This window comes from Citrus clementina, unplaced genomic scaffold (assembly GCF_000493195.1).
Source record: "Citrus clementina cultivar Clemenules unplaced genomic scaffold, Citrus_clementina_v1.0 scaffold_5, whole genome shotgun sequence".
Taxonomy (NCBI): Eukaryota; Viridiplantae; Streptophyta; class Magnoliopsida; order Sapindales; family Rutaceae; genus Citrus; species Citrus x clementina.
Genome location: NW_006262201.1, coordinates 29,542,159 through 29,568,533, shown reverse-complemented (window position 1 = coordinate 29,568,533; position 26,375 = coordinate 29,542,159). Strand labels below are relative to the sequence as shown.

Genomic DNA, 26,375 nt, shown 5'->3' with positions numbered 1-26,375 from the left:
TGGTTTGTTTCTCTTACTAGGGTTTTTCCCCATATTGCTCGGAAATAAAGTCAATTTAGTAAATGATCACGCACTATAGGTCACTCTCCTCCAATAATATTATAATATAGTCGTAAAAACATACTGATCAAACAATTAATTCACATGTATGCAAAATATCTACCATCTACCTTATAACAGTTGTAAGTTACAAATTAACTGTAGGTTTTTGTTACACCCCCAAGGACTTAATAATTGAGTTGTTTTTTTGTACAGTTTTATTTGATCGATCTCTTATGTTCGAGTCCTAAGGAGGTACATAGAGGTACATTTAAAAAATTAATTTGTATTTTGTGACTTTATCTACCTCTACCTTTAAAAAATAAATAAATACATAATGTAAAATTTTTTTTCCCTACATTTTCTAACTTATTCGTTACATTTTGTAAATTTTTCATTACTGATCACTCTAATTCAAGGCATAAGTTGAGATGGCAAAATTTCTTATATTGAAAATAAGAGGTCTAAGATTTAAACATTTATTACATGGGTAAGATTGGATTCCCATTATGCTAAATAATTTTTCCTTAAAAAGATAAATTTGTACATTTAGCATTAAGCTTGAAACTAATAACACAGAATTAGTAATCTTTGACCCAAAAAAAAAAAAGATTGTAATTATTAGAACATGCAACTTATACAAGGCAGCTTCGCAACAATACATAAAGAGTTCGAATGTCTTGCCCATTACAAAACTTCTTGTCCGAATAGCAAATGGAAGATCTCACAAATCTAATTAAGAAACCTCATTTGGAAAGATCTTCGCAGGCTATTGTTAGCAAGCCGGCATTCGGAGAAATTTAAAATACATGTGACACTCTATTGACTCTTTGGGGGAAAAGAAATTATAGCAAGGCGAGAAGCCAGACTGAGTTCAATTGAAGTAGAAGCATTTAATTAAAAATGATTGAGAACATTCCCTGTACTTATTTTTTACAATTCTATATGGCTAAAGGCTTCTTGTTTATTGGGATTTTGCCAAGTTAAATTACATATTCAATTGGCTAATCGCCCTCAATATCAGTGACTAAAGAAAAATTCAAACTGGTTAGCTATCTAGCTAACAAGTCCATGGCCGGCCTTATTATACACCGAATAGAATTTATACACATACTTTTCCAAGCAAAAAACATACAAAAAATTATATACCTTTTTGTCCCATATTTAACTTCCATCAACCGCTTACTTATAACCCTAAAGTGCTTTTCTTACAGTATCATTTTTCATTTGTTCAAAACCCTAAATTTAAAAAATGGACCAACTGCCCAAAAACCTTTTACCAGATGAAACAAGTCCAGAGTGGATGAACAAAGGTGACAATGCATGGCAACTCACGGCAGCCACGCTCGTCGGCCTCCAGAGCATTCCAGGCCTAGTCATCCTCTACGGCAGCTTGGTGCACAAGAAATGGGCAATCAACTCAGCCTTCATGGCATTTTACGCCTTCGCCATGGTTTTTGTATGCTGGGTGGGATGGGCTTACCGCATGTCGTTTGGCGAAAGGCTAGTGAATTTCCTCGGAAAACCTAACGTTGCCTTGGACGAGAAGTTTCTTCTAGGGCAAGCTTTCTTAGGGTACATTCCAACGGCGACAATGGTGTTTTTCCAGGGCGTTTTTGCTTGTATAACGTTGATCTTGATAGCTGGTGCTCTTATAGGGAGAATGAATTTCAGGGCATGGATGTTGTTTGTGCCACTATGGCTTACCTGTTCATATACAGTTGCTGCATTTAGCATATGGTGCCCTAATGGGTGGCTTGCAAAACTTGGAATTATTGATTTTGCCGGTGGATATGTGATTCATGTTTCAGCTGGTGTTGCTGGTTTCACTGCCTCTTATTGGGTAAGCTTCATCAATATGTTCTTGACCACATTTGATATTGAAAGAATTAATAAATAAAAATATGGGAATATTAAGTGCTTGATATTGGCACAAATTAAGTTTAAACTTTTACATTAAATATACTAAAGTAGGGCGAGATATTCAAATTCTACTCGTAATAATGATGATAATCGAGTGTAGTATGCTTTGCGGATTTGCACAATGGACGCTATCATATATGATAAAATCTGCAGAATCGTGGAATTCACTGTAAATATAATTAGTAGATGTGAAGTAGTTTAATTAGTGAAATCTTTTATAATTATATAAAACTAAAATTCACTCACATGAGCATTCATTCTTTTAATTATGAATAATAATAATAATAATAATAATAATAATAATAATAACAACAACAAAAATACAATACATCTTAGTTAAAATATACAAACTAAATCATTTATTAAAAAAATTGCAAATTCTTCAGCAAAGGGTAAAATATCGCATGATGTTGTTGATTAAAAAATATGTCAATTTATGATTTGTATAGAATTCTTGGAGATAGTTTCAATTTTGGAGGAAAGGGAGAGTTCATAAAGCATACAATTTGTTGTTTTCTATCGTGAACGGGAATAGTCTCTTTAACGACGACGTTTAAACTGCTAACCCGTTAGGTTGGTCCCAGATCGGATAAAGACAGAGAGAAGTTCCCTCCAAACAACATAATTCTGATGCTTGCAGGCGCAGGACTGCTTTGGATGGGCTGGAGTGGTTTCAACGGCGGAGGACCCTTCGCGATAAGCACGGACGCATCTCTGGCCATTCTTAATACCCACGTGTGCACTTCCACCAGCCTGCTGACGTGGCTCCTCCTCGACACTTCCTTCTATGGAAAGCCCTCTGTGATTGGCGCCGTACAAGGCATGATCACTGGTCTCGTTTGCATCACTCCTGCGGCAGGTCAGTTGACTTAATTACCCTTGGAACCTATACGAATTCCTTTTTCTTTCATAATATGATTGGTTCAATTAATTTCCCAATTAATATTTCCATAGATTTCATAATTCACACCAGTAAGGACTTGTCGTTCATTTAATATATATGGTGAACTTCCATAATTTATAAAATTACGACTAAAAGTGTATGTAAAGTCACACATCTTAATATGAGTGGCGGATCGAAGTTAGGATTCCTAACTTAAATGTCGGTCCACTTTATATCTATTTTTCCTCTTCAATTTGTAGTTTTTTTTTTTCATTTTGGCCCCTCAATGAAACAAAATCCTGTACATTCTACCCCTGCTCTTGTGCTCTTGAAATAGAATTCTTAGAATACTGGTTAGGATGTGTCGCATTATACTAACGATTAATTATATGCTCGTATAATCTATATATCTCCCATGCTTAATTTAAAGGATGAGAGTCCTCTCATTATTTGAGCTCTTTTAGGTTGTTAAGAATCATATACCATACATGTATCTTTTAGTTATGACGTATATATAAGATTTAATTTCTTTAATTTTTTAATTTTTTACTCACTAATCACCACTAAAATTTTTGCTCAATATAAGATTAGGATGATCCTAACTTAAAAAAGTAGATGTTGATATTTCTTTAGAAAGCACTTCGCATGAAAATGCTTGATTGCCAATTTTATGACCCTGACACACAGGAGTAGTGCAAGGCTGGGCAGCCCTATTTATGGGACTAATCTCAGGAAGTGTTCCATGGTACACAATGATGGTGCTACACAACAAGATCGGGCTTCTCCGGCTCGTCGACTATCCGATGGCCGTCTTCCACACCCATGCCGTTGCCGGAACCCTGGGCGGCATCCTCACCGGTTTCTTCGCCGTGCCGAAATTATGTAGACTCTTTTACATGGTGCCTGATTGGGAAAAATATATCGGTCTAGCATACGGGCTACAAAATGGTAGGACTTCAGCCGGGTTACGGCAAATGGGAGTTCAATTGTTAGGCATTTCGTTTGTAATATGTTTGAACATTGCTACAACAAGCATTATTTGTTGGTTAATTGGGTTGATAGTTCCATTAAGATTGTCTAAGGATGAATTGAATATAGGTGATGAAGCTGTGCATGGAGAAAAAGCTTTTGCCTTAGTTGATGATAGAGAGAGATTTGAAGTTAGTCCCAAACACAACTCTGTTAATGATATTGAAGAATTTTCTTATGTAGGTTCAAGGTCTGTAGGTGAAGTTCAGATGGTATGATTGGCTTTGAGATGTGAAAATTTAGAGTAAAATTCTGTACTATAATGAAATGACACTTTTTTATTACTATCTTTGACTTGGTTTATCATATATGGGTGAAAATATGAAAAATACCCACAAAAGTTCTTCTACTTTATTTAATTTCTTTTTTTTTTGAAAAAAAAAAATTGCGTGCAAGTTCATTGTTTTTTAATGATTTATTTATCGATACTTTTTTATTAATATGATTACTATTCAATTAAACTAAAAAAATGTCTTTGTAATATTATATCCTATGAATTTATTGGATGGTCAAGTTTTTTTCCAATTAAACATGAGCAGTTGAAAATTACTGGATTTATTTAAAAATGTTAGATTTCATAGGTCATAAAACTAAACACTAAATTATTATTACAAAATAGCTTCTTTTAGGTTTTTTGATCAATTTTTATGTTATAAAAGTGAAATAGTTAAATTAAACTCATCTTAATGTAACTTTAATAAAAAAAAAATGATTAAAAAAATAACAAAAAATAAAATTAAATATTAAATATGATAAAAAAATAAAAAACAAAAATAAAATTATGAATAATTTAATTGATTGATTTTACAAGCCTCTTATTTATCTGAATACTTCCAAAATAAAAATATATGTTATGATTGTATCAACGGCCCAATTAATGTTGTGACATACGGGCCCAGATTAAGAATCCAATTGAACTAAAACGACTTCGTTTTAATTTGTCTTGGCAGCCAAGGTAATTTCGTCATTATATACTATTTCGCTCCATATAAGGGGCTCACCCTTCAAAATTCCCTCTCACTTGCTCAGAACTTGCAGAAACACTCAAGACCCATGAATGATAAACCTGAGAGTGTAAAAATTTGTTGCGACGCTGCAGATAAAAAAGCATTAAAATGTACAATCTCATTACAGTAGATAAAAGCAAAACGAATCAGCTTCCTAATTCCACGTAAAAGGAGTATACATAAACTAAGAACAGTACTATATATCTACTTGAAAAAAATAGATTAGGGCTTTGTAAAATTGAAAGCACCATGGAAAATAGGTTTCAGTATTCTCCAGCCGAGGTCGCCAAGGTCCGCTTGGTGAAGTTCGGCATTCTTAGCCCTGATGAAATTGTAAAAGTCTCTTCTTTCTTTATTTATTATTATTATTATTATTATTATTATTTTTATTTTCTCCAACAGTTGGTGGAATAAATTGCCGTTTGGTGTGTTTCAGAGGCAAATGTCGGTGGCGCAGATCAGGCACGGGGAAACCACAGAGAAGGGGAAGCCGAAGGCGGGGGGTTTGAGCGATCCTAGGCTTGGTACAATTAATAGAGAGATGAAGTGTGAGACTTGTACTGCAAACATGGCAGAGTGCCCGGGGCATTTTGGGCATTTCGAGCTTGCTAAGCCTATGTTTCATGCTGGGTTTATGAAGACTGTGCTCACTATTATGCGGTGTGTTTGCTTCAATTGCTCGAAAATTCTTGCTGATGAGGTAACATTACTCTCTTTATTTTGTGTGTTTTAGTTTGGTTTGATTTGGTTTGGTTTGGTGGTGTTTTCTATCGACCCTGATAGTGCCCCTGGACCTTATGGTTTCTATAGTAGATTTTATTAGTCATGTTGGGATATAGTTAAGGCTGACTTGCAGATTACTGTTTTGGATTATTTCAATGGATCTGTTATGTCTCGAGGATTTCAGAGTACTTTGTTGATTCTTTTACCCAAGAAAGACTTTCCTGCTACTTGGGCAGATTTTCGACCTATCAGTCTTTATAATGTCAGTAATAAGGTGCTGACTAAGTTGTTGGTCGTGCGACTATCATCTCTTCTTCCTCGTATTATATCTCCATCCTAGAGTAGCTTTGTTCCGGCTCGGGTATTACATGATAATGTATTGTTGGTCTAGGAGCTTCTTCATGATATTAATCATCGCACTCGAGGTGGTAATGTAGTTAATTATTAAATAGGATATGACAAAAGCTTATGATAAAATGTCCTCGTCTTTTATTCTTCAAATGCTCCGGTGCTTTGGGTTTAGGGTTGGCAGAAAAGCCCGAGCCGGCCCAGGCCCGCGGGCTTTAAGCCCGGCCCGCAGCTTGAAATTAGGGATAAAGGCTCATAATTGACAAAGCCCATAACATATGGGCGCAGTCAAGGGCCTGAATGAAAAGCCCGGGCTTTATAATAAATAATATATATATATTTTTTTAAAAAAAACTGTATAATACATTAATACTATAATATATTAATATATCATAAAATTGAAATTAAAAAAAAAAACTAAAACAAAACAATTAAAAATCCCTCATTCCCGTGACCGTGAGTCTGTATTCTGTAAGTGTAATAGCAAAACAATTTATAATATTGAACTATGAGACAAAATCCCTAAATCGGTAAATCCCTCATTCCCTCACTTCTCACTCATCTCTCACTCTCAGTTCTCACTCACTGTCACGGCGTAACCGTGCCGGCGTCTCACTGTTCTCGTCGTCGGCAGCCAGCAGCAGCGAGCATCTCCAGATTCCAGCAGCGTCCAGCCAGCATCAGCCATCAGCGACCCACCGTCCAGCAGCAGCAGCAACAGATTCCAGCAACAGCAGCATCAGCAACAGATTCCAGCAGCAGCAGCATCAGCCACCGCCCAGCCACCCACCGTCCAGCCACCTAGCAAGGCAGCAACAACATCTCCCGCGTGTCCAGCAGCACCTCCCACCCACCAGCACAGCCGCGCGATTATCTAATTTTTACATAAAGCTCTTAAGGTTTTTGTGTTCTTATTTCAAATTTTTACGTCTTCAGATCTTGCTATGTATGAAAGAAGTTGTTCAATGTGGTTAAACTTTGATTTGTGTTTAAATCAGATATGTTTAGCGAAGCAATAACATGTGCACTAGTTTTCGGGGAAACAAAATAAATGAGCCATTACTTAATTAACTTAGCATATTCCTTTCTCAAGTCACCAGTGGAGAGTGGAGACTGGAGGCTGTATTGAATATATTACCTAATTTATAGTTTTATTTAAAATTTTTTTGAAAATTCGTAAAAGCCCAGGCCCGGCCCTAGGCTCGGCCCAGGCCCGTCAAAGTCCGGCCCGCCCAAAGCCCGCCCAATTTGGATGGGCTTTAAGAGGGCCTGGACTTTTTAAACATTATATGGGCCTGGTCCTGGGCTTGGCAAAGCCCGACCCAGGCCCTTAAATTGCCAACCCTATTTGGGTTCTTTGATCGTTGGATATTTTTATCAAACGGGCAATACATGGGTCGTGGTTTTCAGTGTTGATTAATGGAGTCAATCATGGTTTCTTTCAGTCGTAGAGTGGTCTTCAACAAGATGATCATTTGTCACCTGCCTATTTATCATTGTTGTTGAATTTTTGTCTTGAGGCTTGGATCAATTATATTCTAAGTACTCTTCGCTGAGATACACTATAGCCACTCCTATATATGTTTCCCATTTGAGCTTCGCTGATGATAGTATTATCTTTGTGAATGGGTGCCGATCTAGTTTTCATCGTCTTATGGATTTTTTACATCATTATGAGATTGAGTCTGGCCAGCTGGTCAATTAGTCGAAGAGCAGTTTTTATGTCAGAGGACAGGCTACGATCTCACGTAAGGTTATAGTTCAATCTATTACTGATTTTCAACCATGACAGCTTATGTTTACTTATCTTGGTTGTTCCGTGTATGTGGGAGGTGTGAGGATTCATCACTTTGATGATATGATCCGTAAGATCGGGGGAAGAATTTCTTGGTGGGTAAATCGGCTGTTCTCTTTTGGAGGTAAACTAGTACTCATTCGGCATGTGCTTTCATCTATGTTGCTTCATCTCTTTCATGTCCTTTGGCCGCATGCTATAGTCATTCAGATCCTTGAGAGGTTATTCACTAGATTCTTATGGAGTGATATAGATTTTCGGCGGAGCATTCATTGGTATAGATGGTCATTTGTCTGTTTTCAAGTGGCAAAGGGTGGTCTTAGAGGTCGTTTCTTTTGTAATTTGGCTTATGCTTTCAAGATGAAACTGTGGTGGTGATTTCGAGACCAATACTCGCTTTGGGCTTCGTCCATGAAATCTATATATTCTATAACTGAGCATCAAAGTATAGTTCAATTTCGTTATCCTGCCTCTCCTCTGTGGAGAAGATTATGCTCTATTCGTTGTATTGTTGAACCTCATATTTGTTGGCTGGTTAGATATGATGGTAGTAGTTTCCAGTATGATTAATGGCTTGAATCTATGCCTCTTTCCTATTTTAATCCTTCAGCAGCTTCTATGGCCCTAATATCTTCTTTTTGGTGTGGTATGGATTGGGATAGGGGAAAAATTTTATCAGTATTACCATCTTCAGTTGTTGAACAGATCTTATTAGTACCTATTTCTGGTGTTGGGCTAGATATACTTCGTTGGGCCTTATCTAAGGATGGGAATATTTCTCTAAAGAATAGTTGGGAATTTATTCGTGGGTCTCGTAGTTAAAATGAGGTTTTTTCTTTAATTTGGCAACGACATATTCCTTCGTGGGTCTCTTTTTTCTTGTGGCGCTTGTTGCATGGTTTCTTGGCCACAAATGATGCTTTGTGCATAAGGGGTTTCCATATGGTTTCTTGATGTCTTTGTAATCGGGATGTTCAGACTATCAAACACTTATTTTTTGATTGCCCAGTGGTTCAACAGGTTTAGTGGCGGTTTTATCTAATGATTGGTCGTCTGTATTTCTCTTTTTTGTCTCCTCATGCTTTGCTTAGTCACTGGCAGTGGTGTTGCCTTTCTTTAAAACATATTCGAGCCATTCTCCCATGCTTCATTCTATGGCATGTTTGGAAGGCTCAAAACACTCTCAGGTGTGATTCTGTCGCCTTTAATGCAAAAGCTGTTATTTTTAGAGTATTTCTGGATATTAGGCTAGTCAATGACGCGTTTGGTTTCAAGCCATCTCAGTTGAGTGGTATTTTGAATACTCAGATTGAAGATGGATTGCGGATTATCATGCCTCCCCGTAGGCCACCTCGATTGGTTTCTTAGATGAAACCGCTGCTGGGGATGGTGAAGTTGAGTGTAGATGGTTGTTCTAGGGGAAACCCAGGTATGGCTACTATTGGTGGTGTTTTGCGAGATCATCAAGGCATGGTATTAGCTGCCTTTAGTTCCTTTTTGGGGCACCAGTCTATTCTTTTTACTGAATTGATGGCTTTATTAGAGGGTTTAGATCTTGCTTCTCAACTTGGTTTTTTTTTATCTTGAGGTGGAATCTGATTCAGCCACTGTGGTTTCATGGTCTATTTCAAGTGGATTCGTGCGGTGAGATTTTGCTTAGCTCCTTGAGCGTGTTCGGGTATTGGCCCCAAGGTATGCAAATTATTGCATATTATTGTCATTATTACTATTTGTAGCCTTGAAAATAGTAATTCTTTGATGCATTCACATACATAAAATATGGTACAAAATTTGTTTTTGGGAAAAAATTTTGGATGCTTTCGCTAGTGTCTACACACACATACACACACACTTTTATCCGTTAGATTCTTGCCATATGTATTTCTAAACCAACACGTGCGGAAAGAATCTAAGAGATTATATATATAGAAATGTTCTAATCTGAAATTTTAAATTGTGGAAAAGTCTGGAAAACGCATAGACCATGTGGTTTAAGCGCTTTAAGTTTTAAACATCTTAAATCACATGTTTATAACTTTCTCAGACTTTTCCCACACTTTAAGATTCTAAACCAGAGAATTATTATATATACACACACACACGCACACACAGAGCATCTAAGATTTTCTCATGTTTTCCAACTAAATGGCAAATAAAATGTGACACTATTATGGAGTCCAATTAGAAGATAGTAATTATTTTCCTTATCACTAATATTTACACTCATTAATAAAGTGACATCATCTGCCACATAATTTGCAGTAGTATATGTACAAGAATTATTCATTATGTGTGTGTGTGTGTGTGTATGTTTTCTAAAGAAAGATTAATTATGAGCAGTCATATTAAATTTAAACTTACCATAAGTTAAACTTGTAACATGAACAGCCAGTCCTTAAACTCATATAATACCACTTGCCCATATATGTAAATTAGAGCATGAAATAGTACTTTTAATCCTATAAAATTTCCTATTTTTACACTCTTTGCAACGCCTGTAGGATCAAGTAAGAAAGGAGGAGAAAAGGAAGGCAAACGAAGCAAAGACATCAATTAGTGATAAGGACTCCAACAATCAAACTGTTTAGAGGAATTATTGATTTTAGTCAATTTTGTACCAAAGTTATGTCCCATTTGTGAGATGGGATTGAAATTAGCTTTTATGCTTTGTATTAGAACTATTTGCTTTTCAGCTATTTTGTCATTTTTATTATGCTTCTGACAATTTATTTTTTCAAGTTATAAGTTGATTTCTTGTGCTTGCGACAATGCTCGTATCCTACCTGTTATAAAGCACATATGTTGGCTCATTGTTTGAATTAGGTAAGGCTAATATTATTAATAAGTTCAGCAGGGACACAAACAAAAAGTCAAAAGCCCTCTCCCTTGCCAAAAGCTAGATCCAAACAGTTAAGGCACTTAGGCTCACCAAAATCACCCAATTTACAATCCCTGTCAAGTTTAGAATAAAACTATTGAAGTGCTTTCAAATAACTCAATGCAAAGGGATGTCCTCATTGATCTTCATAAACTATCAAACGACATTAGTCAACTTTCATTCACTTTTTTCAAAATGTTCTTTTCCCATCCAGAATTGTTAATCACACAATCTTCTCAACCCCTAATCACACAAGTAAGAATTCACCAACTAATTTTATGGGTAACATGTGTAGACATTCAATCATGGGACAATCATAGATGATCTTCTATATATTCACACGAAACCTTTAAAACTCCTATGGTAATCATTCATCACTACACACAACTGTAAGAACTTCTCCACCATACAAAAACCATCGGCAACTTCTTTAAGCTCAAACTTTTGTTGGTTGCTGACCAATGGAAAGCATGGGAATCTTTGGGCTCCGAAGAGCATGATTATCTTTGGGCTCCGAAGAGCATGATTTTCGGTCTTGTACTCTACCAATCAATAGGTTCACTGTTACACCAATCCAATGTCAATGAAGAAAAGAAAACTACAAGCAACTACATAAAAAAACGTCTCCCAAAAACATAAACTGGCGCTTTCTCATTAGGGTGGTATAACTTTAAATAACAAGAAAGCTTTTTCGAGTTTTTTAATGTTTACTCAACTTGTAAAAGCAAAGTTCATAGGGATTAACCTCGAATCAAAATAATTTCTCCTTTCTTTTCGGAGCTACGAGATTTCTTCTCTTCTCTTATGAGATTTCTAGTTTGATCGAGGGTTGTACACTTCTCCCCAAATGATAGGTCCAAAATATTAGTCACTTTCTAAAATCTCCTACCATTGTTAGATACTTTTATGTAATTTATGAAATATTACGACCTCGATGTTTGGACCATAAAGATGTCTAGCAATGAGTTTCACATTATTCTCAAAATTCCCCTAATTTTTTTAGGATTTTCTTATCAGAAATTTCGTACGAATTATTTTCATGCCCGAAATCGGCTCTCATTTTTTTTTCCTATGCGCTAGTTTCACGAATATCTACCTGCATGCAAAAAATCAATTAGAATTCCAAAATCACTTTTCATAGGCCAAAATCATTAGGTTTACTTAGCAACTTTTGTGCCATAAATTATCTAAGTGTCGCACTAATTTACTATGCACAATACTCATCCTGTGACAATAAAGAGACTCCCAATGAGTTTTACATCATTTCAAAAAGTCTCTTAATTTCTTCAGAATTTTCTTTGATTTTTCAAAAAAATTGGTACAAATTATTTTGGGGTTCGAAACCATCTCCCTTTTCCCTATGCTCCGGTTTCTACTACTATTTATGTGTTAACAAAAATGCAAGCTTAAAATTCTAGATTCACTCTTTAGAGGCCCAAAACTATGTGTTTTAGCTTTCAAATTTGGGCTTAAACTGTGCTTAGAAGAAACTGGGGTTATTCTTAAAAGCCCAGTTCGTTTTTCCTTCCACCAAGACCTTTGAGCCATAAAGAGGCCTCCAAATGTTTTCAAATCATTCCAAAATGTTGTAGCAATTTTTTTATTTTCTTCATTTTTCAAAAAACAAAAGACCGAAAATTTTGTAGAAATTTTTTCAGGGCCTGAAACTGGCTGCCATTTTTTCCTACGTTCCGATTTTACTAATATCTACATGCATGCAAAAATCAGCTCAAATCGCACCTCAAAGTCACAAAACCGTGCCAAAGCCTTTAGTTTTGGGTCCAATTAATGCATTCGATAAGAAAATTTGGGTTTTTCTTCAAAAATCAATTCAGTTTACTTTTTACAAAACCCGGTTTGGGCCATAAAGAGGTCCACTCCATAAGTTTCACATCATTCCAAAAAGTCTCCTAATTTTCTGAGATTTTCTTTGGATTTTTGAAAAAAAAGATGAAAAGTTCCATAAAATTATTTCTGGACTTAAAACAGACTCCCTTTTTTTCTATGATCATAAAACATAAGTCTAAATTTTAAATCACCCGTTAAAGGCCCAAGCCGGGGGCTATAGCTTTCGGTTTTGGGCTGAAAATGGGTTTTAGAACAAAAGATTATGTTTTTCTTAAAAAAACCAATTTGGTTTTCCTAAGAGTTTCGCATCATTCTCCCAATTTTTTGTATTTGCTTTAATTTTTTTAAAAAGAAAAATCCATAGAAATTAATCTGGGACTTGAAACCAACTCTCGTGTTCCCTATGTTCTAGTTTTCAAAAAATGAACTCAAAATTCTGAAATTGTCCTTTAAAAGCCCAAAACTTGTGCTATAACTTTCAGTTTTGGGCCCAAAATTGACTTGAGAAAAAAGTTGATTTTTTTTTTCCCAAAACTAATTTGCTTTTCTTCTGTAACAGTCCTTCTTAGACCATACAGAGGACTTTCAAAGAATTTCGCATTATTCCAAAATATTTTTCCAATCCTTTTGGATTTTCTTTGATTTTTTTTTTTAAAAGACCAAAAATTTCGAGGAAATTATATCACAGCTCGAAACCAACTCTCATTTTTTTTTTCTTGTGCTCCAGTTTCAACAATATTTACATGATGGCAAAAATATGTTCTCAAAATTCTAATTTTAGAGGCCTAATTAGTTTCACATTATTTCAAAAAGTGTCATGTTTTTGGGATTTTCGTTTTTTTTTTGGAAAAAAAAAGATTAAAAATTGTGTAGAAACTATTTTGGGGCTTGAAACTAACTCCTGTCTTTTTAAATGCTTTATTTTCAATAATATTTATGCATGTACAAAAAATCAGCTAATCATTAGGAGTTTCTTATTTAAAAGCCCAAAATTGTGTTTTATCGCCTTTGATTTTGGACACAAAATGGGCTTGGAAAGAGAGTTCATTTTTTTTCTTCAAATCACCAAAAAGAGGATTCTAAGGTGGTGTTTGGTTCTAAGAAAAGGGAGGGGAGGAGAGGAAAAATGAGAGGAAGGGAGAGGTGATGAGAGGAAAAGAGTGCAAAAATTAATTGTTATTATTTGGTTTCACAAAAAAAATTGAAAGAAAAAGAAATTACATATTTTTTATTTGGACAAATATACCCACTATCTTTAATGTTAATATTGTTAATAAATTAAAACATAATAAAACTATAAATTAATTTAATCTAAAAATTACTTAATTAAATAAAAATATTTTAAAAAAAAATTACAGCATTTGGCCATGGACAGTTGCCACGTTGACTTCCGTTGACCGCCATTGACCGGCGCCATTGACCATCGTTGACCGTTATTTTTCATCGCGTAAAATGCATAATAATGATAAGAAATCGACGGTTTACTCATTGGAAATGTTAATTTTGAAGAAAATACACTATATGGTCAGAAATATGAAAGTTAAAAACTTCCCAAGCATTTAAACAAGATTTGAGGTAAATAACAATGTATATTAGCATTTCTAATCCCATAGAGTTGTAGATCGGCTCATGAGGATTCCATTGGTGCCGGTTTTGATGGTAAAACGTGTCTCCGACGAAACTCTAGCGAAACTGCGGTGACTTCCAGCGAGTCACTTTACTGTTTTTTTCTTTTATCAAATAAGTTTATCTTATTAATTTAATAAAATAAATATAAATTATTTGTACTTTCATTTATTTAAAATTGATTTTTTTAGAGGATAATATTAGAATTTTTGTGTTTAAATAGATAAGGAATACAAATTCTTCAAATTGATGGAAATTCAATTTCAATGGAAATTCAATTCCATTAAACTTACTCCAACCAGACAATGGAAAGTATAAAAGAAATTAAATTCTTTTCCTCTCCTCACTTCTCTACCCCCAAGCAAACATGGCATCACATAATTATGACAAGTCCTCCTAATTTTTTTGGAATTTTCTTTAATTTTTGAGAAAAGACCGAAAATTCCATGCAAATTATCTTGGGGCATGATATCGACTCCCATTTTTTTTTTTTCTATGCCCTAGTTTCAACATTATTTATATGCATTAAAAAAGTCAGCTCCAAGTTGGAAAATCACCCTTTAGAGGCGCAAGACCATTTGCTAGCCTTTGGTTTTTGCCCCAAACTGTGTATGGGAAGAAAAGTTATTTTTCTTCGAAAACGAATTTAGTTTTCTTCCAACAAAACCTTCTTTAGACCATAAAGGTGCCTCCCAATGAGTTTCACAGCATCTCGAGCAACTATTCTCATAGAATACATAAGGATTCTCTACAAAAAAAAAAAAAAAGGACTCTTGAATAAGTCATAATTGAATAACCTATCTCTGTTCTGTGAGAAAGACCTCCTTAAGAAGACGAAGTCAGACCACACAAGAAGAAATCATCGAATGAAAGTTTAGTTAATTTTTTGGGATTTCTTCAAATTTTCAGATAAAAAAATCTAAAATTGGGTAGAAATTATTCCGTGGCTCTCGCATTCTTTCAAAAATATTTACATTTAGGTAAAAAATCAACTTGGGAATTTGATTTCACCTTTGGAGACCCAAAACAGTGTGTATGGCTTTCAGTTTTAGGCCCAAAATGATTTCGGAAAAGAAAAATAGGGTATAGGGTTTTCTTTAAAAATCAGTTCGGTTTTCTTCCACCAAAACCCTCTTTAGGCCACAAAGAGGTCTCTCTAATAGTTTCATATCATTCCAAATAGGTTCTCATATTTTCTCAGGATTTTTTTTTTGATTTTTCAACAAAAAGACCTAAAATTCCTTAGAAATTATTTTGGGGTTTGAAGTTGACTCCCCTTTTTTGTATAATCTAGTTTCATAAGTAGTTACATTCGCGTAAAAAATTGGTTCAAAATTTTGAAATCACCCTTCAGAGGCCTATATGTATGTATATGTATGTATATGTATGTATATATATATATATATATGTTTTCCACATACTTTAACTCTTATGTGAAAAAAGTTGCCTATATTTGATACAAAATTTTTAATTAGTTCATAGCTGCTTTACCAATTATCATGATGTTTATTTTAATTTAACATCTAAAAATTGGTGATAATAACTAATTCTTTAATTTTTTATTCTGAAAAATGCTTTTCAAGCTTATACGCATTTGAGCTTTAGTCTGTGCGGTTTAAAACAGAAATGGTAACAACATAGTTACTATGTATTTGTTGCTTATGAAGTAAGTAGTTAATGAAAGTATTATGAGATGGTTGAGATAAAAATTATATTTTGAATGCTATTTAAAGCACTCTTTTGATAATTAACTACAATAAAATAATAACAGTAATAAAATTACTCTTTTGAACTATTTCAAAAATTATTCCAAATCATTTTCAAGCTCACTCGAGCTTGACCGTGTGACCGTTTCTAAAAGTAATTATAACAACATAGTTACCCTATATTTGCTCCTTTTTAAAGTATGTAGTTAATTCAAAAATATTATGATAAGGTTGTGGTAAAATGTTAAAAGATATTCAAAATCATTTGCTTTTAGCTAATAATCATAACAGTACAGTTGCCATACTTGCGTTGCTTTTATAGTAAGTAATTAATAAGAAGTATCATGATAAGGTTGCGCGGTTGCGGTTAATTTTTTAGACAGTAATATTTAATAAATGAGCTCTTTAAAATTTTAAAAAAGAAAAAACTCTAAAATTAAATAATTAAAAATACACTACATTATGCGAAATCATTTTTCTAACTTGTGTGAGCTCGAGCATTATGAGAGGGCTGCATCAAAATTTTAATAAACAAAATAAAAAAAAATTTTGAGCTGTTTTATAATTTAAAAAATCAAATTATCACAAAATAAAATTATTCAGGAAGTTTATTCGGAGCCATGATAGACTATATATGTATTTCATACACCAATAATTACGATCATCTTTTTCTATATTAGATATAATTTAAAATTTACAAGACATTAATATCAAACGTTCTTATACAATATGTGAACATACAAAAAATTGTCCTTGTATTTGATACTTTCTTTCTCGTTAATTTGTTTTCTATCAATTTGAATCGATTGGGAGATGATGCTCTGTGTTCAGTGTTGTTGATCATTTTTTTTCGCAGTTCATTGAATGTCCAAGTTTGATCAAGGGTTTATGATTTTTTTTTATTTTTTTTTTGTGGATGAACTTCGTAACACAATTAAATCTTTGTAAAAGAATTGGGTCCTATCGGATTCAAGACCAGTAGGTTAAGGGTTTAAATAAATGAAGTTTTTTGAAAAATTTCTGCTTGTCCGATTCGAACCAGCATGTATATATCCTTCCAAGTTTTTTTTTTTTAATTTATGTAAAATTTTCCTTTTAGATCTTTGATGAACAAAAGCTTAATAATGTTTACGTTGTTCATGTTTATATGATTAGATTGCTGGTCATTCATGTCCAAATTAATCAGATCTATAGTTAGATCATACATCTCAATGGAAATTGAACTTAGATAATTGATATATGAATTAAGAATATTATTATAATATCTGTCTAAATTTTCTCATCTAATGATGATTTTTGTAATCTTATCACATAACAAGTGCGTCCATTTGTAATATATAAATATTTTTGTAATCTCATTCCTAATTCAATTATCACAAAAGAAGAATCTTATATTGTGATTACGCAAAAGAAGAATCTAAAAGTGGCTGAGGCAAGTACAATTTAATCAATCATTTTATTATATTATAATTATTGTTGACTGATATAGTTTAATGGTACACGGTAACTACAGTATTGAGATTATAATTTTAATTACGACATCATAAAATTTTCTCAAAAATAATCAAATTACTATCATTAATTAATAATTCATGTTGACATCTCCATCTAAAATAAAATATATCCTCACCGGCGATAAAAAAGTGAGTAAAAAAAAAAAAAATCTCAAATCCTACGTAAAATTTGTTGAAGGACTACAGATTCTTCCGGAAATAATATATATCGAGTAATCGTTTGCAATATTTTCAAATGAGTCAATAATACATCTCTGGTAAAGAAGGATAATTTACAGTCCGCCAATATCATTGGTTAGATTTGTTGACGTTGATTTATTGACAGAAATCCAGGAGCATGTTAGGTTACAGATTCAGTAATTTACAGCCCAACCATCCTAACGAGTGCTGGCCGCTATTTACAAGGTTTTGGTCCCACTTATAATACATATACTTGCACAATCTATTCAGTTTGTGTTGGGACAGTAGCTTCTCTCGAACCCCAGAACATAATCTTCGCAAAGAACATCACACCATTTTGAAAAAAGACTCGCTGGGACGATGGGTTCGCAAGAAAAAGGGTCTAAGTCATGCCTACACTCTAATCCAGGGCATTCGATTTTGGCTGTGTTGTCGTCTTGGACCTTCACTTGTATGTATTTGGCTATGCAATCTTGACTGAAAGGGTGTGTGCAAAGATTCTTGTTCTTGAATTTCTTGCTTGCTGCCATTGGCTCTATGCAAATCTCACAAGTGAAGCTGCTTCCACTGCTTTCTTCTTCTTCTTCTTCTTCTTTCGCTAGGTTTTCTTTTGGTGTCTGCAGTGTATTTCCCATGACTTTTTTGCAGCTCTCAATTCTCTCATTCATTTTGTTTTAGAGTCCATTTTATAAGGTATTAATGGAAAAGCAAACGAAAACTCTCGGAAACATTTGTTAGATTTCTGGTTGTGGTAAGCACGTTGTGTTCTTAACCGAGCCATTTTGTCCCCCCCACCCCCCCTCTTCTTTTTTGACTGAGAATATAACAGGCAACAATTTCGCACCGTTTTCCTGGATAGGGGATAGTTCTTTCAACTTTCTGCTCTTGCGCTTGCTTGGGGGTTGGGCGTGAGGGGAGAGCTTACACGGAAATAACCATTTTTTACATTATAATTTAAAGTCCTTGTATTTCATTTTATTTAAAAATCATATTATTGTTATTAACTTTACGAAATAAAGTCTAAGGTCGTTCTTTTACCTTTTTTTTTTTTTTCTGAATAAGCCAACTAAATTTTAATGTAAAAAATTTTCATGCTTTATTTTTATTTTTCATATCTATTCCCGGAATCTACATAAGTATGTCCAATTAATAAAAACTCATCTTTCTTTTCCTACTCACATTCCTTTCCATTTTGCTGAGTTATTTCATTCATTAAGTTCTTGAATTTTCCATGCATATCATCATAATTATTATTCTTAAGCTTTTTATGTAGCTATTTATATAGTCTGTATTTATAGAATTTTTTTTTGTTACTGAATTGGATTTTAATTCTTACTTTAAGATATGAGTCGTATGACTTTGGGTCTAGACCTTTAGGGTTAGAAAGTGTTCTATTATTCTCCAATTTATATTGCCCATCCTTATAGATTTTAACATGTAAACTTAGAAAGGGTGCAATGTAAAAAATATCGATTTTTATTTTTTTAAAGATATAAAATAATAAACAAACTAATATTTATTAAAAGAGATTCAAATAAAAAAATAAATATATAATTTAAAATCAGACATTCAAATCTATTTATAATTCAAATTAATTTAATTATATTTAAATTTTAGATAAAAAAATATCACATAAATATATTTTCTCTGTTACAAAAAGGACCACCATCTGGTTCAATCCGATTTGAGACCAAACGGAACCCATCGATTTTTTCCCACCCCTATTTGTGAGTGATTGATTCACAATTATTTTAATTAATTAATTATTTTTTTGCCCTTCAATCATATTACTCAGAACCGATCACTCGCTTTTATATTTCAAACCATTGTTCCCGGTATGCCCACTAATTGCTGAAACATTGTTTGACCCATTTATAAGTTTCGTATGTTATTTCCCGTCCATTCGATTTCAGACCCTCAAATCTAACAATTCATATTGGCTGGCTGTAAGTTACGGATATTGCAACTCAGCCGTTGCCACATATACACGCACAATAGTCAGTTACTGTTGTTATTGTGGTAGTTGGGCCGATTAGTGTTCAGTCTTGACAGCCGAGCAACTCCAAAGGGTAATTTGGTCTTATTACGCTGTTTTGCCCTGCATTTCTAGCTGACACTTCAAGCTTGCCACTCTGCTGCTACTCAAAGCTTGGAGAGCTCGCCATGGAAAATAGCTTTACGTACTCTCCAGGCGAGGTCGCCAAGGTCCGGTTGGTCCAGTTCAGCATTCTCAGCCCTGACGAAATTGTAATTTTCCTTTGGCCTTAGCGTTTCTCTCTTGTAATTTATTGGTAGTCTGGTTGGTTGCTGATGAAGGAGGAAAAAAAAATGAAAAGAAATTTTGAAAGAGTACTAACCTGATACGGCTATAAGTTGTAAATTGTATTCTTTACTAGCATCAGGGAATCATTGGTTATTCGTGCATGTATTGTTAATGTCATGTATTTTATAAAGTATAGATGTAGTCAATTTTGTTTATCTCCATTTTCCCATTGAGAAATAGGATTTGGATACGAATTCTGCTTTCATGATAGATGCCTTGTAGGTTTTTTATATGCATTTTGAAGTAGGCTTTCCATGTTACTTGGTTATCTGAACTGTTTTTTTTTTATCCTCCCTTTCTTGTTCTATTTGGTTTCCAATAGGGTAGATGAGATGAAGTTGTTTCTTTTATAGTTTGATTGTTCGTCCATCCTTAAAATTTCTAGTAGATTATTGTCTGCTTCATGCGTTATTGCTTATTTTTCAAGCAGGAAGATGACAAGTTTAAGCTAGCTTTGAAAATAAGGAACCCCAAGAGCAGGCTTGAACAGATTTTGTGTGCATGTAAAACCAAAAACAAATGTGAAGGCGATGATGAGATTGATGTCCTCAGTCTCCTTGGTCATGATGGTGAAGAACCTCTTAGAAAGAGAAAGAGTGGCTGTGGTGCTCTGCAACCAACGCTGACAATTGACGGCATGAATATGATTGCAGAGTACAAGGCTCAAAGAAAATATAATGATGATCAGGGACAACTTCCTGAACCTGTTGAAAGAAAGCAGACACTTACTGCAGAAAGGGTAACTTATTCTGAAGGCAACACATTCGTGGTTTCATTTTCACCTGCTTGTTTCATGATGCTAACTTTGTTAACCATATTTCAGGTACTTGAAGTTCTGGCAAGAATAACTGATGAGGACTGCCAACTCCTGGGATTGAATCCTCAGTATACCTGTCCTTCGTACTCGTATCATGAATAATGAAGCTCCAATAGGAGGACTGAATGATGAATCAGCTGAAGATGATGTTTTCGTGGCAAAGATTGAGAATGACATGCTGCTGGAAATGGCTCTCCAAGGTATCCCCCATATCAACAAGGTGTTCATTAAAAAGGTTAAATCAACCAAGTACGATGATAATGAACGATTTAAGTCGGAAAAGGAATTTATGCTGGACGCTGAAGGTGTGAATCTTTTAGCTGTTATGTGTCATGAAGAAGTTGATGCGAGAAGGACAACAAGCAATCACTTGGTTGAAATTATTGAAGTGCTGGAGATTGAGGCAGTTCATAGGGTGCTGCTGCATGAATTGCGAGCAGTCATATCTTTTGATGGCTCTTATGTGAATTATCGGCATCTGGCTATCCTTTGTGATACCATGACCTATCTAGGCCACTTGATGGCCATCACTCGTCATGGCATCAGAAGGATTGATACTGGACCCTTGATGAGATGTTCATTTGAAGAAACTGTTGACATTCTTCTTGATGCTGCAGCTTATGCTGAAACAGATTATTTGCAGGGGTCACTGAGAATATTGTGTTAGTTCAGCTCGCACCTATTGGAACTGGATACTGTCCTTTGTATGTCAATGATGAGATGCCGAAGAATACCATCGAACTTCAGCTTCCAAGTTATATGGAAGTTCTGGATTTAGGGATGACACCCACTCGATCTCCACTCTCTGGTACTCCTTATCATGAGGGCATGATGTCTCCAAGTTGCTTATTAAGCCCAAATCTCTGTCAATCCCCCAACACAGATGCCCGGTTTTCCTTTTCTCCTTATGTTGGTGCATTGGCCTTCTCTCCTACTACACCTTGAGGATACAGCCCATCATCACCAGGCTACAATCCATCATCTCCTGGACAAAATCCCACGTCACCTGGATACAGTCCCACCTCCCCTGGTTATAGCTCTAACTCACCAATTCTTCGTTCTAGTCCAACCAGTCCTGCCTATTCTCCTACAAGTCCATCTTAATCGCCTTCTTCCCTAGGCTACGGCCATACCTCCCCGAACTACAACCCAAACTCTCCAAGTTACAGCACCCACCTGCATATACAATCCTGCTACACCATCTTACAGTCCAACCTCTCCTTTGTACAGCACAAGTCCAACCTCTCCTTTGTACAGCACAACATCGCCTTTGTACGGGCTTACCTCACCATCCTACAACCCTATATCGCCATCATTCAGCCACCACTTTGCCAGCCTATAGCCCCACTTCTCCTCGTTACAGCCGAACTTCACCAAGAACTGCACCAGCCTACAGCCCTACATCCCAAAGTTATAATCCTCAGTCAGCCACATACAGACGATCGCTGGCCTACTCACCAAGTAGTGCAAGAATGTCACCTGCCAGTCCATAAGTCCAACGTACAGGTAAGCCATAATGCAAATCTATAGGTCAAGTCTAATATTTGTGTTTAGGGTCATATCTGGTTTATTAGGCCTTGCTTTTGATAGAATTCTACTCACATGAAATATCTTTGTGGCTATGCTAGCTTTCTTGTTCCTGTAGGTTGGTATTGGACAGGTGGTTAAATTTTTTTTGTCCGATGAATTATGGTTATGTAATCCGAAATTATCTTTTTCTTTGTGTGCAGTCCGACATCAACTTCGTATTCACCACCATCTCCCTCATATTCTCGATCAAGTCCAACATACAGGCCTACATCATCCCATAACGAAGGATAAAATCCTATGTGAACTGTGAATGCTGAAATGACTTTGATAGTTATTGTCTGTTATGTTTTTTTCTTTTTTCCCTAAATGATAATTTTGCGCCTGTTTCAATTATATAAAGACAAATATAGGTTCCTACACAATTGCGTTGTTACCCGTTTAATGATGTCAAATATATAGATGGAAGTTGCGACGTTGCTATGTATATGATGAAAGAATGAAGAGGGATTAAACATATTTGTTGTCATGTGATAAAGGAAGTGATCAGAGAATTAAAATACCATTTCAAAGTCCAATTGAACAAAATGAATATGAAAACCAAATAACTCAAAGTCAAAGTACAATTGAACAAAATGAAAATGAAAACCCAATAACTCAAAGTAGTAGCTTAATTAAAAGCATCATATTAATTAACCTATATAAGACCTATAAAAGAGCCAACGATCATCAGCTTTTAATCTCTCATAGGGATCATCATCATCATCAACTGAGTCCGGAATCTTGGCTAAAACTCTCTCCCTAATCTCGCGAATCTCCTCTTGTACTTTATGGCTAGACATCTCTTCATCCGTCATGGTAGGAATGCTCTCAGGCTTCACTTCTCCAAGAAGAATCTTTCTTCTAAAGTCAGGATTTGTTGAATCCCTAACACTGAACAAGATGGTTCTATACTGGGGTCTGTTTGACCCACTGATAGGACCCAACGTTTTGAACAGCGCTGATTCTACTGATGCAGCAACTCCAACTAGGTCACAAACTCCTAATTGCTCCTTCATCATCTCTTCATTATTCTCTTCATAAACTTTAGACAATCCCTCTACAAGACGCTCACGAAATTGGTTACGTGTAGCATCGACATCAGAACACTTGAACTCTTCATTTTTAGAAACTGTAGCAGGAGGTTTCTTGGAACAAGTAAAAGCCGCATGCTCCTCTTCTTCAAATTTTCTCTTCTTTTTTATATCCGATGGCAACTTGGATTTCATGGATTCAGCATATTCCCTGCTCCAACTGTTTCTTGGCAAACCCATGATCATTGAACGCAAAAGGGATCGACGCTTAATGCTCTGATTTCTTAGAGTAATTTCAAAATCAATGTTTTTTGATAAACCCATGACAATTAGACTCAAAAGGGATCGATGCTTAATGCTCTGATTTCTTAGATTAATATTAAAATCAAAAGAGATCGATGAGAAAGAGAATTGGGTGAGATCAGATGAACGATTGAGGGTACTGAATGAATAAAAATCGCAGAGAGAAATTAGAGAACTGCTTATGAAAGAATTAAGAGAAGAAGGTCTCACAAACTCACTTGATTTATATATTCCTAGTTTCATTGCGACAAAGGGATTCCTATACTCAATAGGAAATCCTTGTGGGCGATGATTATCGGCAACCCTCGATTCTCCTCATAAAACTCCTTTTCAATTATTTTTATTTTATTTTAAAAAAATATCTTTTTTATTTTAAAATATTTCATCTAGTTTTTATTTTTTTAATTATTAAAATTCAAAGTACGATTTTGTTATTTTTCTTTTCTTTAATAATCTTGTCATCACCCTACACATAAATTTTGAAATTTTATAAATGATGAATTTTTGAATGTCAACCATTAACTTAAAGTGCACTTATTTTAAATTATAATTTTAAAAAATTTATGTATAAAAATATTTAATTAATTAAAAATAAAAAAATATATATATTATTTGAAATTTCTACAACTTATTTTAGTTTGATAAATTGAAGTGAGAGGTAAAAAAAAAAATTTAATAATAAATGTAAGTAATTTGTTCAAAAAAAATTAAATGTGTGTTATTGTTATTTTGTCTTTAAATGTAAATTTATCCGAAATGGAGTTTTATAAGAAAAATATACGGTGCGAAATTCTCAAACCCGGACATTTCCAGTCCCGGTTCCGGTCTCAGCCCCAAAAACCCAGAATCCGGACCCGGTATATTAAAAAAAAAAATTTAAATACAAAAATCAAAACCCAATTGCCCAAATCGCCCAAATCCAAATCCCTAATACAGTAAGCATAAGTAGCAGATTGCATTCCCTTCTGAAAAGCATAAGCAGCCGCGCTGCCACGGTGCCACCGCCACCGGCTGCCTTGAAATCCCTAATCGCCAAATCCCTTGAAAAGCATAAGCAACAACGCTGCGGCTGCCGCGCCTCCAACACTCGAAGCCAGCAGCAGCCACCACCCTCCGCCGGCATCATCTCGTCTCGGTTGCTGACTCGCTAGCCTTGGCACGCAGCTTTGCTCGGTTCGATTGCTCCATCTCTACTGCCACTGTCAGTCTGTCACAACCTATAGAGTTGTTCGTGCATCCCCCTCTGCCGCCGTCACCATCGAGTGCAAGAAAATACTAAATTTCTTAGTTTTGATTGAGAAAGAAGAGAGTAATATGTGTTGAATTTTGGAAAAGTGTAATGTTAGGGACCTTATCATTTGAGTCCCAAATAATGTGACCCTCATTAATTATTGTTTAAAAAAAAAAGTGAGTTTTGATTTACCAAAACATGAGTAGTTGAGGAAAATAAAAAAGGGATAGTTTCTAATCTTTTTCAAATCAATTCAAATTTGAAGATTTGAAAATAACCAAATAACTTAAATAAGGCAAAAATAATGTTTATAAAAAAATAAAAAACTAACTAATTCAAATCATTATAACGATTTACAGAATATGCGGGTGTAACATTACTTGAGATTTTACACGATCAATGGTAAATAGGATGAACTAACTTGGCAAATGGAAGATATGGGTGTTGTCAAACATGAAGATGAATTTGACAAAAAAGAATCATAATAGCAATTAGTAAATGATAAATGGGGAGCTCACAATCGGTTGTGGTTTCTCCTGAATTTAATTGTTTGAATTGAGGCGAGAATTCTTTCATATTGTAAGACTCGTATGCTCTTCTTTCAATTGCTATAATTTTTTTGTGGATCCAGCTATCTTGCGTCATAAGTTTGGTACCCCAGTCCTTTATCTCATAGCGAATGAGTCGTTAGATTGTGAAGAAATGTATCTAACAACTAAGATTTAACATTTGAAAAACGGATAACCGGCTGAAAGCGTAGCACTTGTAAATTAAAAAATAAAAAATAAAAAAACAAAAAAGTTTGTACGTGTAACATCATCTGCGATCTTTCCGACGGATGAAGTTTATAGGTGATGGTTCTCGACATTATTGTCTTGATACTGTTTTCTGAAAGGTATGATGAAGTATTGAATCTTCTTAATTTAGGTTTTGTTTGAGAAAAACAAGGTTTTCACTTACAAGGTTAGCGTGACAAGAACTTTTCACTCATAATCACCCATAACACCATACCATTGCCTATATTCAAGCGACAATACTAGTTGCAACCTTCTTAGATATTCATTCAAGTAAAATAATAGCAAAATTAAGGCTAAACAACAAATTGTATTCTTTGAGGCATTTTAGCAAACATTTGTATTGCCGTATTTAACAAACTTATTTCCATAAGTATTTTATCAATTTTCATTCCCAATTCAAGCCTAATGTTAAAAAACTAATCGCTCAACAAGATCTAACCTATAATCATCAACAATTAGTACTAAAACAATAAATTCATTATCCATTTAAGAATTCGGACATAAACTCAGCGAACTAACTCAAATTAAAGAGGCTGCTGTTGCCGGAAGTAGCCATTGTTGTTGTCGCATCGATTAGCCGCTGTTGTTGCTATTAATTTATTTGCTTGATAAAAAATTACAGGTTTCTTAGATTTTTGTCGGAAGTAGCCAATTTACAAATCCAATTATACATGGACAAATCAACATTTTCATAGCACAATGCATTTTTTTTTTTTTAAGTTCGAAGCTTTCCGATTATGGATGGTGATAAGGTAGAGAAGAGAGAAGAAAAACTACGACTAAAGATATAAATTAATGTTTGAAA

General features: G+C 34.7%; 2 protein-coding genes and 1 pseudogene across 2 annotated transcripts; 2 read left to right on the top strand and 1 right to left on the bottom strand.

The window, feature by feature from the left end:
• Positions 1–1,291: 1,291 nt before the first annotated feature.
• LOC18040653 (ammonium transporter 3 member 2) lies at positions 1,292–4,092 on the top strand. The gene is made up of 3 exons (XM_006432880.1): positions 1,292–1,882; positions 2,536–2,821; positions 3,533–4,092. The coding sequence occupies exons 1-3, from the start codon at positions 1,292–1,294 to the stop codon at positions 4,090–4,092; spliced, it is 1,437 nt and encodes a 478-aa protein (XP_006432943.1).
• Positions 4,093–5,130: 1,038 nt separating this feature from the next.
• On the top strand, positions 5,131–22,525 carry LOC18040268 (annotated as a pseudogene).
• A 333-nt stretch (positions 22,526–22,858) lies between these two features.
• On the bottom strand, positions 22,859–23,563 carry LOC18040267 (transcription elongation factor TFIIS). Its single transcript, XM_006432877.2, has one exon. It carries the CDS (start codon positions 23,561–23,563, stop codon positions 22,859–22,861), a length of 705 nt encoding a protein of 234 aa, XP_006432940.2.
• Positions 23,564–26,375: the final 2,812 nt, after the last annotated feature.

Bases quoted from the DNA above. Each gene is read 5' to 3' on its own strand.
- LOC18040267 (XM_006432877.2), bottom strand. From the start codon at position 23,563: ATGGGTTTATCAAAAAACATTGATTTTGAAATTACTCTAAGAAATCAG.
- LOC18040653 (XM_006432880.1), top strand. From the start codon at position 1,292: ATGGACCAACTGCCCAAAAACCTTTTACCAGATGAAACAAGTCCAGAG. The intron at 1,883-2,535 runs GTAAGCTTCATC...CTAACCCGTTAG, and splicing joins GTTTCACTGCCTCTTATTGG to GTTGGTCCCAGATCGGATAA. The intron at 2,822-3,532 runs GTCAGTTGACTT...CCTGACACACAG, and splicing joins TTGCATCACTCCTGCGGCAG to GAGTAGTGCAAGGCTGGGCA.